Here is a 15,233-nt window from a genome sequence, read left to right on the forward strand (position 1 = left end):
GTGGCTTGGGCTCTGCATGGGCTGGGAAGCCCGACTGTCAGGTGTGATTAAAATGGCTGGTGAAACAGAGGACAGAGGCTGCAAGCCAAGTATGAGGCCTCGCCCTGAAAGGAGGTGTGTGGGCTTTGTTGCCCAGACACGGGGGAGGCTATTCCAGCTGTGTCTGTGTCCAGGTCCACGTCTCAGATATTCTGCTGAATGACTGATCCACAGGGCTGTGGCTGTGGGCCCCAGAAGGCACCCAAGACATCCTAGTCTACCCAAATCTACCACACCCCAATCCACTGGCCTACTCCATCACTTCAAAGAATTATTTAGCAGAAAAAAGAAACCCACAGTGTTCATGCCTCCCTAAAGGGTCCCCTCCCTTCAGCTCCCTCCACTCACCATCAGGTCCAGGTTCTCCAGCAGGTCCAGGAAGTCCTGGGGGCCCTGGCTTTCCGTCTGCTCCTGGTGGGCCTGGGTAGCGTGCAGGGATGCCTGGGTCTCCTGCAAAGCCTTTGGGTCCCATCTCGCCGGGCAGGCCCCTCTTCAAATCTGAAATCCCGTAGCATCCATCAACACACGTCTCCTGTCAACGCCTGGCTGCATGTGTGCCCACATCCATGGGGGACTCCTGGCAGGACTACTGGGCTTCACAGTCCCACCAATAGCTCAAGGGCTAGATGCTGCTAGCACATTTCACTGTCACTTTTCAACTTTAGAAGGACACTTCTCCTTGCCCCCTAGATAACAGCCCGATAGCTGTGATCAAGCCTTGGCAACGACATCAGATGACCCCTACACTCTGCGCAGCCCACTGATGGGATGGTGCACGCTCCTCCTCCATGGTACAACCTGCCCTAGTCAGAGTCGTGACATGGGAGACATGGGGCAGTGTGCAGTGGCTCGGTGTGACACCCCCCCATGCATGCCAGATTTCTGAGAGTGCAGCTTCGGTTGAGACCTGAGTGTGGTGCTTTTGGTCTCAGATTTTGGTACCATGAAGCCACGTTACCTTCATCTCCGATGGAAATGCCAGGGCGTCCTGGAGGGCCCGGGTCTCCCTGCTCACCCCGGCTTCCAGGCTCCCCATGGGACCCTGGGAATCCTGGGTCACCTCTGACACCTGGAGCCAAGATAAGAAGAACAAGAATCACACAGTGTTCACTTTCCAGTGAGCACAATTTACCGGACACCCACACTCTGTGCCGGCACGGGGTGCTCAGGCATCTTGCTACATTTGGAGGAGAAAACCTGAAGGTAACTGGGACAATAGCCACTGGATTTGTGAGGTGACATTCTAGATAGAGAAACCAGAACCACGAAGCCCCACTGGTGGGGCCTCACGGAAGGTGGTGCATGCTCCCTCGTGCAGAGGCAAAATGATGGTCTTGTGACACCTGCTGTGCCAGGTGAGCCCCAGGGATGAGAGAAGAGACACTGAGACCCGGACTCTCGGAGGCAGTGCTCTAACCACCTTTTCCAGTTTTGTTTTGCTTTGATTAGAAAATCTGTCGTGAAAGTTTAGGACCGTGCATCCGTGCTCCTGACGTATAGGTGCACAGCCTGCTGTCTGCCACCTGCTGGAGGAGGAGAGTGGTCCTGGCCTCACAGTAAAAACACAGACACTAACGAGAGCGGGTGAGTGCAGGAAACAGTCCACGCACACTTTCGTGATATCTGCCACCAAAGACAAGCAAAACAGTTCTCAAATAATGTGCACGTGGCCTGCGGGCCACAGGTTGGCTACCCCTCTAGCTAAACCATGCAGGGGAAACTGCACACACACACACACACACACACACACACACACACACACACACACCTTTTGCCAGGGAAGGATGTGGCGAGTAGACAGATGGTCCTGGGGGTCCTGGGTCACCTGCTTGTCCCTAGAAAGAGGAAAGAGAAGAAGAGGACTGTGTGAGAATAGCCTTTTGGAGATTGCGACAAAGAATAAGGCCAAATGTGCCCTTGCCAGTTGGCAAGTCGGCTGAGCCACAGGCTGTGTCTGGGTACATCTCCACTGTGCTGTGGGGTCTCGCATCCCAGCTCCAGTCACATGCAGAGAACAAGACAGGCAGGTGCCAGCCTCCTTCCTGGACTCTTGTCAAAAGCAGAGAGTGCTTTCTGTAGTTACTATATACACTGTTGATGTCATCTGACTCCCCCCGCCGCCGAAGGTGAGCAGGGAAGGATGGCGTGTGCCATGGAGGGACCCTTCTGTACTCTGTACCGTAGGACACAGAACCCTACATGCTGCCTGCACCTCACAGAGCAGTGGTTCTCAGCCTTCCTAATGCTGCGACCCTTTAATATAGTTCCTGTGGGTCACGACCCACAGGTCTTAGAGCCTCTCAGGGCTCCAAAGTCCTCTTCAGATTTGCCCCACCCAGGGGGACGGACTTCCCACCTGGTGAGCTCCCCTCTCAGCTGGGCCACCCTCGCTCCACCTCCCTGCCCCCCCCCGAGGGTCATTTAGACGAGGCTCTCCTGCCTTGGAACCAGGGCCCCTCACCCTCTGCTCCCACATGCCCTCTTGGTCCTCTGTGCTTCCTCAGCCAGCCCATCTCTGTCCCCTCATCCGCCTGGCATCGGGGGCCATGTGTCCTGCCATCTCATACTCTTCAGGGCTGGGGATGCCTCCTCTCTAGAGGGATGTGCAGGACCCCACGAGGGCAGAAACGACACAGGGGCTCACCTTGGGCCCTCTGGGTCCATCCGGGCCTTGAAAACCATCCAGGCCTTTGCTTCCCTGCAAGAAAGAGGTGAGTTTTCCATTTTTTATTTGTAACAGATAACTTAAAAAAAAAAAAAAAGCCACTGCAATACCATTAGTACAGCTAACAGAAGGAACTAGAATTCGCTCAATTTGTGAACCCAGTATGTATTTCATTTTCCCTGATTTTGCTCTCAAACATGTCTTTTTAATGCTGCTTTGCTTGAATTAGGAGGCAAAGTCCAAATAAAACATTTGGCTCTCATGTCCCTTGATTCTCTTTTTGTTTATAATAGTTCCTTCTTCCATTCTTTTTTTTTTTTAAGCACCACTTTGCTTATGGCAGTGGTTGAAGAACGTGGGCGAATGTCCTGTCATGGTAGTGGCACCACGGGCTCCTCTGCCCCAGATGTTCTCCACACCAGAGCAGAGGCCTCACCAGGCTCAGGCCTCCTTCCAGCAGGGATTGTTTGCAGAGGATGGCGGCTCCTTCCTCACAACGGCTGTGGGGGCTCGGGTACGGGGCTACCCTACCTCGGAGATTTTTGTGACTGCTCAGTGGGGTTAAGTGTTGAGGACCTGGCACCCCTGTCACCCTCAGTTTTGATTTCTAATTCCATCGAGCATTTATTGAAAGACAAAGGTCACCCTTATCACAGTCACATCTGGAAGTATCTGGACAGGTGAGTAAAGCTTTCTAAAATCTAGAACTGTGTTCTCCCTTGTCAAAGAATTTGTATGGCTCAGCTCTTCCAGCTCAGAATGCTAAATGCCAAAGGTGTAAGAAATGCCTGTTCTTTGATTATTTTGGAGGCTGCTTTGATATCCAGGAGCAGTTCCGCTGCAAGGCAGGTTGTTTAGCCTGAAGCGAGTTGGGCTTCACTGTGCGCAGGTGGTTTAGACTGGGACTTTCTCTCACACTAGGTGGAGCTGAAGGCTTGGCAGCAACGGCAAACTTCTCAGAAGCTACAAACCCTCAGCGAGTATGTGGGACCAGAAGTTGCTGCTTGGCCTTCAGTCTGAGCTGTGTGCACAGCTGTGTGCGCACCCTAGAACCTGTCAAATCCAGGCTTCCCCCCGTACCACCCCCAAGCATCACTCAGCTGTGCTGTGACATCATCAACAAACAAAAGCAAACATCCCCCAATACCAAGAGCCCCCAGTTTTGCTGAATAAGCCAAGATAGCACTGCTACCTCTGAAATATGTCTGAATAGTTAGAAATTAGCTGGGCATTATGTAAAGCCAGCTGGGGAAAGGGGAAGGCCCAACAGCACCCAGGGTTCCTCTGAGACTTCCACCAAACCCCGGGCGACTGGGACCTCAAGTCACAATGATATAAAGCTCTTCCTCTGTGCTTCTCAGTGGCAGATGCAGCAACTGGGGTGGGGTAGGTGCCGTGTGAGGCGGGAGGAGCTATCTGGGTGGCCACGCAGAGCAGGCTGGTGCCTGCACCTGGGAAGGCGCTGGCGGGGGCTCCACTGGTTCCCAGAGACCCTGCTTTGAGGCCCCTGCTCCTGCTGAGTGGAGCATCACAGAAGCCACCACTAGGAGAGACTGAAACGGATAGGAAACTGACACCTAGACAACTGTCTAATTCAGAGGAATAATTATAAAGTGCTTTGAAACTGTACATTCCTTCTCCCCATCTCCCTTCCCCCAGTTTAGTAACTCATCACTAATTTGAATTCAGTGAGGCCCTATCTGTGACACATGGGAAGTTCTGATTGTAGAATTTTAGAAGTACTGAGTTGATTGTTTATTTTTCAAGGGTAGAAATGCATTGGCTGGACATGGTGGCTCATGCCTGTAATCCCAGCACTCTGGGAAGCTGAGGCAGGTGGATTGCCTGAGCTCAGGAGTTCTAGAACAGCCTGAGCAAGAGCAAGACACCATCTCTACTAAAAATAGAAAAATTAGCCGGGTGTTATGGTGGGTGCCTGCAGTAGGCAAGGGGACCACTTGAGCCCAACAGATTGAGGTTGCTTTGAGCTATGATGCCACAGCACTCTACCCAGGTGAAGGAGGAAGACTGTTTACAAAAAAAAAAAAAAAAGGCAGAAATGACTCAAATCAAGTTGAAGAAAATCATTAGGCAGAAGTCCCAGGCAACAGACAAAAAGAATTTATGATTAGACTCTTTTAAGGAAATGCGGATTTCCAAAGCCTTTTTTTTTTTTTTTTTTGTAGAGACAGAGTCTTACTTTATGGCCCTCGGTAGAGTGCCATGACGTCACACAGCTCACAGCAACCTCCAACTCCTGGGCTTAAGCAATTCTCTTGCCTCAGCCTCCCGAGTAGCTGGGACTACAGGCGCCCGCCACAACACCCGGCTAGTTTTTGGTTGCAGTTCAGCCGGGGCGGGTTTGAACCCGCCACCCTCGGTATATGGGGCCGGCGCCCTACGGACTGAGCCAAAGCCCTTAGGAGGGGCCCAGGGTCAGAAGCAGAGGAGACGCCTCCCTCGCTGCCTACTGCTCGTGTGTTCACGGTGCCCTTTTTCATTTTAATGGGCACGGGAGCAGCAGCCAGGCTGACTCTGTGTGCCTCAGGAAAGCATGTCCTTAAAGAACTTCTGCCAGCCTACAAAAGAAATGGCATTTACATACAAGAAAGTCAGTGAGATTTCAATACAATGAACACTTTTCAAAATAACTCTAGCTGTGGAAAGCTTTTACTCCGTTACTAAAAATATGTTTCCCCTAGAAAAGGCAGGGTGGAAACAACCTCTAATTTTCTAGAAAATTTAAGATAACCAAATTCATAAAACACACTTCTCCAGTCCCTTTTAGAAACGGTTAGAACTGATAGATGGTCCCTTAACCTCCATGGAAATGAGGGCCACCCAACTCTGTCTTCATGGAGAGGAAAGAAAACCTTTCCCAGGACAGACAGTCTCTTTCGGCTCCTCCCATTTGGTGCACTGTTATGGCCACAGTTGTCTCTTGGAGCTGCTTTTGGGTTTTGACTTTATTTTATATCATTAAGCTGAAGTCTGAGTACAACGAAAGTCAGTTGCGCAATGGACAGGACCTGGCCGGGGCAGGACAGACACAGCTGCGGCCAGGACGAGGAGGACGTCTGAGTCATCTGTGTAGTCCTGTCTGTTTCCTATTTGTATACTCAAGTAAACTGTCTCCCTTTAACCCACTTCAGTGGACAAATCTGTGATTTCCAAGTTGTCACAACTGCAGAAAGCAAGCTCAAAAAGGGAGCCTGCAGTCCTCACAGCCCTCACCATCCTCATAGCCCTCACCATCCTCACGGCCCTCGCCATCCTCACGGCCCTCGCCATCCTCACCACCCTGGCCATCCTCACCACCCTGGCCATCCTCACCACCCTGGCCATCTTCACAGCCCTCGCCATCCTCACCGCCCTGGCCATCCTCACCACCCTGGCCATCCTCACCACCCTGGCCATCCTCACCGCCCTGGTCATGCTCACCACCCTGGCCATTCTCATCGCCCTGATCATCCTCACGGCCCTCACCATCCTCACAGCCCTCGCCATCCTCACCACCCTGGCCATCCTCACCACCCTGGCCATCTTCACAGCCCTCGCCATCCTCACCGCCCTGGCCATCCTCACCGCCCTCGCCATCTTCACCACCCTGGCCATCCTCACGGCCCTCACCATCCTCACCACCCTGGCCATCCTCATGGCCCTCACCATCCTCACCACCCTGGCCATCCTCATGGCCCTCACCATCCTCACCACCCTGGCCATCCTCACCGCCCTGGTCATGCTCACCACCCTGGCCATTCTCATGGCCCTGATCATCCTCACGGCCCTCACCATCCTCACTTCTGGGCCATGCAGTTCACTGAGGTCAAGGGGAAGCTGTGCCCAGGTGCATCTTTGGGGATAGAAAAACTAATGATCACTCTGATTTCACTGGGATGGCAAGGAATTAACAGCAGCACTTTAATTATGGGATGAGTGGAAAGAAGTCACTGACGCTCATGTCTGCTTTAGACTTTGGCCCTTTATAGCTGCAGCTTTTTATAATCCTTTGGGGAGCAGGTCTGAGGGCTGTGGCTCCGGTGCACTACCTCTGGGGACATTCTGATCAGTAACTAATGTTATGAAAGGTTGGGTGTAGTTAGGGCAGAGCCTGGCATCAGACCCCAGCCTCAGCTCAGGGTAAAAGGGAGGAATGGGAACAAGACCAACTGAAGTTTCAGAAGTAACAGGACTGGCGTTGACTGCACGTGTCTAGAACCAAAATGCTGGGCCAGGATGGCCCTGCCTGAGCAGAGGATATGGGAGTGTACAGTGGGAGGCAAGTCCCCCTATCCCAGGACAAATGTGCTGCAGCCCCCCTTCCCCGGCAGGTGTCATACCCTGCTATGGAGCCATGGGTGGGCCTCCATGGAATCAGGATTCTGAGGCTGAACTAATATATTAAAAAACATCTATTTCTAGGCACCTACTAGGTTTAGACAATGGAAATATGAGCCTGTGGGCACCCAGGTGTGTGTGCCAAAGAGCTGACCACATGTCTGTTGGAAATGTGGAAACTACCTAGAGGGTGTAGCCAAGGACGCTGGGTCCATTTACTGCAGTTCACTGCAACTTGTTAAAGAATGAAGCTACGTGATAATGCAGAACAATCTCTAGGACGAGGTGGAAAAATCCAGGGGCTGAACAATATGGACAGTTCAGACCTTTGCTGTTAGATGTGAGGGCTGCCAGGGCGCCTTCCTCGCTGCCCTCTCCACACCGGCTGCCCTGGCTGGTCGGAGCTGAATGATGGAAACTTTGAGGGGGAGAAGGTGGGATGGATTTGCAAAACGGAGAGACAAGGTCAGAGCTCTCACTCAGTTGAGACTGAGCGGGAGGAAGGGTGACTTGTATGGCACAGGTGCAGGGCACATTCTCAATGCCTTTCTGAGGATGAGTGTTCTTTCCTGGGATACTGAGGCCCAGGGAAGATTCCCTTTTACGCATCAAACTTACTTTCTGTCCTGGGAATCCTTTCTCACCATCAAAGCCGGGGGCACCCTGGGTTGAACAGAAAACAGAAGTGATAACAGCTCAGAATACAGTAAGAATTTCCACAGGGTTTTATTACAGGAATTTTTGCTGCTAAAAGAAAAATTCTGTTGGACGACAGGACTAGCCTCTGGTCCAGATGTGAGGAGCTGTAACAAGCCATGAAACTGAATATCAAAGGCAACTCTTCCCCCTTGAAAGTTGAGAGTTAAGAATATATGACTGTGATAAAAGCATTGATCTTTTCAAGGAAGCAAAATACATAAAAATAGCTTAGCTAAGTTTACTATGAAGGACATTAAAACCATAGGAAGGCTTATTTTTCAAAGAAGGCAAATCTTTTTAGCCTCATTCCTACCACTTAAGTATGGAGGAGTGTATATGGAAAGGCAGCTATGTCAATGTTCTAATGAGCCTCTTTATTCTTAATTTTGGACACTGTGACAAGTGTCTTTTTAGTGGCAGTGGTGACCAGTCACCAAAGTGCCACTTTCTCTTCCTCCTGGATGCGGGCCGTGGACCACCTCTCCCAGCCACAGCTGGGTTTGACTGTGGAGCTGAGGTCAAGGCTCTGAGGGTGAGACGTCTTAGGTGGCCGACTCAGTTTTGGGAGGACACCCTGCCTCCCCCCAAGTTACGGACATCTTACTGAACTCACCCGTGGTGACCAGAAACCAGCATGGGTTTGAGATTTCTATATTTTTGGTTCCCAGAGATGAATGTAGCCTGACACACAGTGCTGTGTTCCCTCCATCCCCAAAGGGAGGGCCCCATTTGGGACACCCAGTTACTGGGCGGGAAGGATGGTCCAGTGGGCTTGGTAGATCAGCTGATGTGCCACTTGGGGGTGTCTGTGTGTGGGGGAGAGTAACGGGACTTCTCTGTACTTTCTGCTCAGTTTTGCTGTGAGCCCAAAACTGCTCTAAAAACAAAAGTCTATTTGGAAAACAAAACAAAACAAACAAGCACAGTAATAAGGCGCGTGCTTTACCCTCGCTCCCGAGAAGCCCGTGGTTCCTTCTTCTCCCTTTAAGGAAATGCCCTAGGAGAGAACAGAGAGCGTGAAGGAGGTCACTGTCCCGGCCTGTGTCCCCCGACTCTCTGCTCTGCTCTGGCACGGGAGAGCCCTAGGAAGATCCTTAGGGAGCTACAGCTGGCCCGAATTGTCACTTAGCCATGAAACATCTGTCAGGGCCATACCTATGTGACAATGAGGGAGGGAGGATGGAAATCTGGGAACAGGTGCAGCAAAGATGAAAGAGGCAGGGCACAGCGGTGGCCTTGACCATGGGAAGCCACCCCACTGGCCAGCACAACTTTGTGTTGCGTTTACTAACTTCAGAAAATGCTGTTTCCTGAACAGTGTTTATGATGCAAAAAGGACAAAACGCTAAAACTGGCTTCTGCAAAGAGAGATTAAGAGTAAATGCTGCCACTTTCTGGCTGCAGACAAGTGGGTGAGGAAGCGGCCTGAGGGTGCTGGGCACACGGCCCCGTCTGTCATCCCCGGAGGGACCGCCGAACTTGGGGACAACAGGTGAGGAGGGGCGTTTCCACGACTCGACTCACTTTTACTCCTGGTTCTCCCTCACTGCCTTTTTCACCCTGCGGAGAATATAAGAAATAAGAAGCTCTTATTAATTTGATTGTGGTGATGTTTAAAAATTGCTTAGGGTTTACAACAGGAGCTGAAGAGTACTGAAACTTCAAACAATCATTATAAATTCACTGTGAAAAATGAATCCTCAATTTTGCAGCTTCAAAATTCAAAGGGCAAAAAATGTATTCTAAATTTTCACAAGATAAGAAGAATCACGTATTATTTCCTCATGTGACCAGAAGGTCTGGCTTTTCTGGCTGAGGCTTTCTTTTCACCCTCCACCGTCTCAGGCTCACATTAACAGCAAGTGGCCAGGAAAAAAGCCCTCATGAAAATACTCGTTGTGAGTAAGATACTGGGATGGTCCTCTGAGAAAAAGATGCATTTGGAACACATTAAAGCGCAGAGGAAAAGCGCCTTTAAAAGCAATGTCAGTTCTGTAGGATTCCCCCCACTTCTCATCTAAAATGCCCCAGGTAAGCAGGTGGGACCCCTGAAGCTTACAACTGCCCCCTGCAGGCCGCCTGGGCAGACTTCTCTTCTGTTGCATAAAAAGCAGAAATGTGGGCTCCTCGGCAGGGCCCAAATCTGCTCTGACCCCCCACCACGCTTGGGATCCTCTCCTGAGACTGGACATAGGCCCTGCCTACCACGCCCCCCAAGGAGGCTCTTGTCAATGGCCGCTCATCACTGGGGCTACGGCTCTTGGAGCTGATTCTGCCCTGAGGGCAGGGGTCTTACCTGCCCACTCCCACCCATGGCCCAGGACCCAAACCCCATGAGGACACACACTTGAGAGGTGGGAATCATGTTCCACTTGTGAAGATTTTCAGTTCCCCTGACACGGAGGAACAGCAAGCTCAGGAGGATCCAGTGACCTGCCTAAGCGAGCAGGGACGGGGCAGCACCATCCCCAGGACATCAGGGTGCCAGTCTCGACTTCAGACTCAGAGTAAGATTTACATCAAACAGAACATTAGTTGAATTATACAGAAAGTGTCTGAAAACTGATCTTGAGCCAAAAAAAAAAAAAGTTTGAGAAAATATTTCATATGAATAAAGAAGAAAAAGTGGGTTTTAGTTTGCAGAATACAACATTTTGCCCAGATAGTTCCAGGACTCTGGCTTGGAAATACGAAACATCCATAAACCTTTGTCCATGTTGGAGACTCTTGTACTTCAGGGTAGAATTGAGGCTTTTTAATGGATTCTCAGACTGCTTCAAATTTGCTACAATTTTTAAGATGAGGGACTGATGAGACTCTTCCACTATGAATCTAGTAACTGTCTGGAAGCAGATAGAACATTCCAAAGGCCTACTTGTGTTTCCAGGCATAATTTGCCAATTTGGTGGTGAGGATTTTTCCACTTGGAATGTAATTGTTTGAATACAATTATCCTTGTTTCTTTTCCTTTTTTAGTTTAGCTGTGAAAACAATTGGTTTTGCTGAAGCTGATATAGGATTCCTCCCCACTCAGGGGTAGAAGGGGACCCCCCATCTCTAGGCTGCCACACTCTCTGGGCTCTAGCAAGATCCTGACAAAGCAGCCTGAAAGGTTCTGGGTGGTTCCACCTGGTGTAGGGAGCACACACCCTAATCCCTTCCCAGAGACAAAAACTGCAAAGACCTGATAATCTCGCTCCCAGCGGATGGACCGCAACAATACACTCATTAACTTTGAAAACGTGTTTTTCCACCAAGTCCTGGCCAAAATGTAGTTCTCTAGACTCTATGCCCCTAGACAAAGGACACGTGTGGAGACTTCTCACTCGGGTCCTTCCCTTTGCCAGAAGCTCTTATACTCTCTACTTCCGTATTCCTTTCTGTTTAATAAAATCCTATCTAACCACTGATCTGTGGTCCGTGGGTTTATTCTTTGAATCCCCGAGACAAGGACCTGCTGAAGAAAGAAATTCCAGTAACAAAGCTGCCTTACCTTGTACTGGTCTGGGAGGAAGGTGGTCCTCGTGGGCCCCACAATGGGGTGGAGGGTGTCTGATGGGATCCCGTTGGGTCCAGGCTGTCCTACGTCACCCTGCGTGTTGGGTGGCAAAAGCACTCACCTTTACATCGAAAGGAAACTGTGCAATGTGAATAAAAACATAATCTTTTTTTTTTTTTTAAATTAAATCATAGCTGTGTCCCTTAATGCAATCATGGGGTACCATGCGCTAGTTTTATATACAATTTGAAATATTTTCATCACACTGGTTAACATAGCCTTCCTGGCATTTTCTTAGTTATTGTGTTAAGACAATTATATTCTACATTTAGTAAGTTTCACGTGTACCCTTGTAAGATGCACCGTTAAAAACATAATCTCACCACAATACTGCTCTTTTAATTTTTGCATATTACTTACCATATATATACCAATTTGAAACCTATAATCCTAAAATAATCACAACAAAATGAAATAATCATAATGTGAAATTGTTTGTATCTCGCTTTCATTGGTAACCATTTAGAACTCACGTACAAAAGCCACAAGGCCTGCTCACAATTTTGTGCTGCATTTGCTTCTGTGGAATTAACTCCTTACAATAAATTCCTATACGGGGAAATTATCAGGTGGGGAGGCGAAATGTCTTTATGATTTTTGGCAGGTACTAACCACTCCTTTGCTTACCAAGGTTGGCACCCAGAAGTGCCTAAGAAATGAAAGACTACTTTACTGGTTAAAAGTGTTTTTGTATAATAAAAAGCAGTCTTAAATGAATAGCCCAAGTTTGCTTTAATTTGCATTTTTACTGTTAGCAGGAAACACTCTGCCCTGACCAGCAGGTAATGAAACCCACCTGTCCCCAACATTGCGGGGCAGAGACCCTGCAGGGACTCTGGCTCTGCCTCCCAGAGACTAACTGGCACAAAAGGAGCTGTCATCGTGTTTTCTCCACTATTCCTCACATCAACTGTGTAACGCACGTCTGAGCCCAGCCATCAGATAAAGTGAATGGCAGATTGAGAGGGCTGACGTATCAGGGCAGAAAGCAGCTGCCCCGTGCAGTCTGGGCACCTGCAGTCTGGGTAATCTTAAAAATACCTACGACGGTTTGTTCTTCTCCCTGTACCTAAAAGGGTCTCGATGATTTTATTAATGACTTGATAAGCTCATTGTAGATTATAGACACCGAATGCGTCTCCCTTGTATCTAATGTGACTATTCTCTCCTCTCACCAGGGAATTCAGATTTTTCTCTTTCTTTTCTTTTGTTATTTTGTTATATTTCATTGTATGGGGCTTTACATGTTTATGTGTTCGTATCTTCAATGTTTTCCTTTTATGATTTCTTCTATGGTATTAAGGCAAAGAATGAAGCCTTTCCTCTTCACACCTGAGCAGTACAGGGGACTCCACTTAATATGCTCTTCACTCAAAAAGCAGAAAGGAAAATGCAGGGAAAATGTTCAAATCCTGATGTCAAAGGGACAAGTCTGTTCTGTGGTGGGTACATGGGTTTCCTGTCACTGTAATGGGGTTATGAATCTGTGCGGTTTGGTTGTTGGGTAGGAGCCCCATGTTGGGACTCCCAACACTTGACCATGTCTGCTATTCTGCAAGGCCCTGAGGTCTTCACATCTGCAAAAGGAATTACAAAAGTCACGTGGTCCTTGTTCCTGCCTTCAAGTCCAGCTAGTGATGGTTCCTGAGGTCCCCTGGCCCCTGTTGTGGCTCCCCGTCAGTCTTCAGCCTCGTCTGCAGCCCCCTCTGTCACCCCTGGATTGCACACACTGGAAGACAACCTCAGGGGAACCACTTTACTTCTGAATGCTGAAGACGGGCTGTGTTGACTCGAGGCCAGGGTAGATGGCTCACATTTTCTACCACTGATCCCTACTCAGTAGAGCGCGTTCGATAACCTGGCACCTTACAATGCTTCCTTTGCAGACGGTCTATTTGTAGGTCACCTCAAGGACACAGCATAAAATTTAGCCGTCAGCAGGATCTGTTTCCTCATGGCTACCCACCTCTGCTCAAATCTACCAGGTTTCCTTTACCTTTTCTCCCTTTTCTCCATAAAAACCAAGTCCTCTGTTGCCCTGAAAAGAGAAATAATATTTGTACATTTTAAAAAGTCAATAAATAATCACAGTGATATATTTCTTTTTTTGAAAAAGAAACTCAGGACCCTACAATCTGCACCGTCACCAAGCTACGCCTGCGTAACAGCCCGGCTTCATCCTCCAGAAACCAGTCACATCATTACATCCTTTGCTGAGGCCTGGACCAAGCAGCAGGAGCGCTGTGCCTGGGTCTGGTCCTCCCAACTTCCCCGCTGGCCGCCCGTCTCTACACTTGTCATCTGAGGGCCTCTCCTTGGGCTCTGGCCCATTCACCCGTGGGAAGCAGCCTGTTCATTCTCTCCTCTGATAGAGCCTTTTCTTGTTTTGGTAGAGTAATCCCAGTTTCATATAAATATTCCCTACCTTTTTAATGATTTTAAGAGGCTTTACAAATCAATTGGAATTTGGTGATTTTAAGTGATTTTTGGGTTTTATCTAAACTTTTCATCATCTTTTTTGCTGAAGAGGCAGAGCTAGGCCTAGTGTCTCAGCAATATTTAACAGTTTCATACCACATACGGGAGGTGGGACCCAGCCCTGCCGTCGAGGCCTAGTACACACGACACCTGAGGCCAGAAGTTCATGTGTCACAGACACAGAGCTCTTTTCTTCCACTCTCATTTTTTTTTTTGAGACAGAGTCTCACTTGGTTGCCCCCGGGAGAGTGCTCTGGCGTCACAGCTCACAGCAACCTCAAACTCTTGGGCTCAAGCGATTCTCTTGCCTCAGCCTCCCACAAGTAGCTGGGACCACAGGCACCTGCCACAACCCCCAGCTATTTTTAGAGACGAGGTCTCGCTCTGGCTCAGGCTGGTCTGGAACTTTTGAGCTCAGGCAATCCACCTGCCTCAGCCTCCCAGAGTGCTGAGGTTACAGGCATGAGCCACTGTGCCTGGCTTTTTCCTCCACCTTCAATGCTTTGCTTTTTTCCCAGGCTCCTGCGTCCACAGTGATGACAGGCTCTGAAGCCCTATCTGATCTTCCCCCTGCAGTGTACCGCCCACCCCCTGTAATGTCCAGATACTTTCTGAAAATAAAAACAAAACCTTTAATTAAGTTTTGCTTTTTGCTGCTTTCCCACCTGGCTCAGAGCTGAAATCAAAGCACTGAGACATAGCCAGGCCAGATGAGGATGCAGTCTGCAGGGTTCCCCAAGGTCCCTCCCTGCCTCCCGAGCTGCCATCAAAGTTGCCGGAAGTGCCCTGGTTGGGGGCGAGGAGGGGGGTTTGTGTTTATAGAGATCTGAGGCTTGCGCCTGAGCTGGGGGGTTGGCTGCAGCCCCTCGGTCCAGCTACCCAGTCCGGCATCCACTGCTCTTGGCTCTGGACACTTCTCATCCCCTGCAAGGCCGTCAGGCCATGGGGTGTCTGGCAGGCTCAGTGAACGCAGGCCGGAAGCCCTGTCAGAGGTAGTGGGGGCCTGGGGCCACAGACTTGGGGCTCCGCGTGCAGCAGCTGTGGGAATGCGGGGGCTTGAGCACCCTCGACCCAAGGCAGGGCAGTTCCTGACTAGAGGAGACTCAAGCTGAGTTTTGATTAAATACTTCCCTCATTGCTCTGCCTTGGACATCTACACAACTTTCCTGGGTCATAATGAGCCCCCGCTCTGTTCTCAAATTCCTAATGAACCACCTGCTTCATTGTGCTCCAACCAACTTAATAATCTTTCTCTGATGAGAACACTGTGGCCTGCCCTGAGCGTCAGTGACCGCACTCCCAGAGGTGACAGCTGGGAGAACCTCACGGCCTCCCTACAACAATTTGTCACACGGATGAACACGAGCTGCTCCTGTCGTCTACTCTGTGTCAGCAGTCATCACTACATGCAGGCAGCAGGTCCCCACATATCTGTTCGTTCCGTGCACCAAGTGA

The 15,233-nt window shown here is 49.7% G+C and overlaps 1 protein-coding gene across 1 annotated transcript in view; it reads right to left on the reverse strand.

Annotated features, from left to right (window-relative positions):
- Nucleotides 1-15,233, reverse strand: part of COL4A2 (collagen type IV alpha 2 chain) — a 170,209-nt gene that overhangs the window by 44,246 nt on the left and 110,730 nt on the right. Inside the window, exons 12-20 of the mRNA XM_053563521.1 lie at nt 13,297-13,338; nt 11,235-11,333; nt 9,266-9,301; nt 8,688-8,738; nt 7,661-7,705; nt 2,684-2,737; nt 1,808-1,874; nt 998-1,108; nt 388-537 (exon numbers count right to left, since the gene is read on the reverse strand). Coding sequence (XP_053419496.1) covers nt 388-537; nt 998-1,108; nt 1,808-1,874; nt 2,684-2,737; nt 7,661-7,705; nt 8,688-8,738; nt 9,266-9,301; nt 11,235-11,333; nt 13,297-13,338 — 655 coding nt within the window. The remainder of the gene's footprint in view (nt 1-387; nt 538-997; nt 1,109-1,807; nt 1,875-2,683; nt 2,738-7,660; nt 7,706-8,687; nt 8,739-9,265; nt 9,302-11,234; nt 11,334-13,296; nt 13,339-15,233) is intronic.

Source organism: Nycticebus coucang, chromosome 15 (assembly GCF_027406575.1).
Source record: "Nycticebus coucang isolate mNycCou1 chromosome 15, mNycCou1.pri, whole genome shotgun sequence".
NCBI lineage: Eukaryota > Metazoa > Chordata > Mammalia > Primates > Lorisidae > Nycticebus > Nycticebus coucang.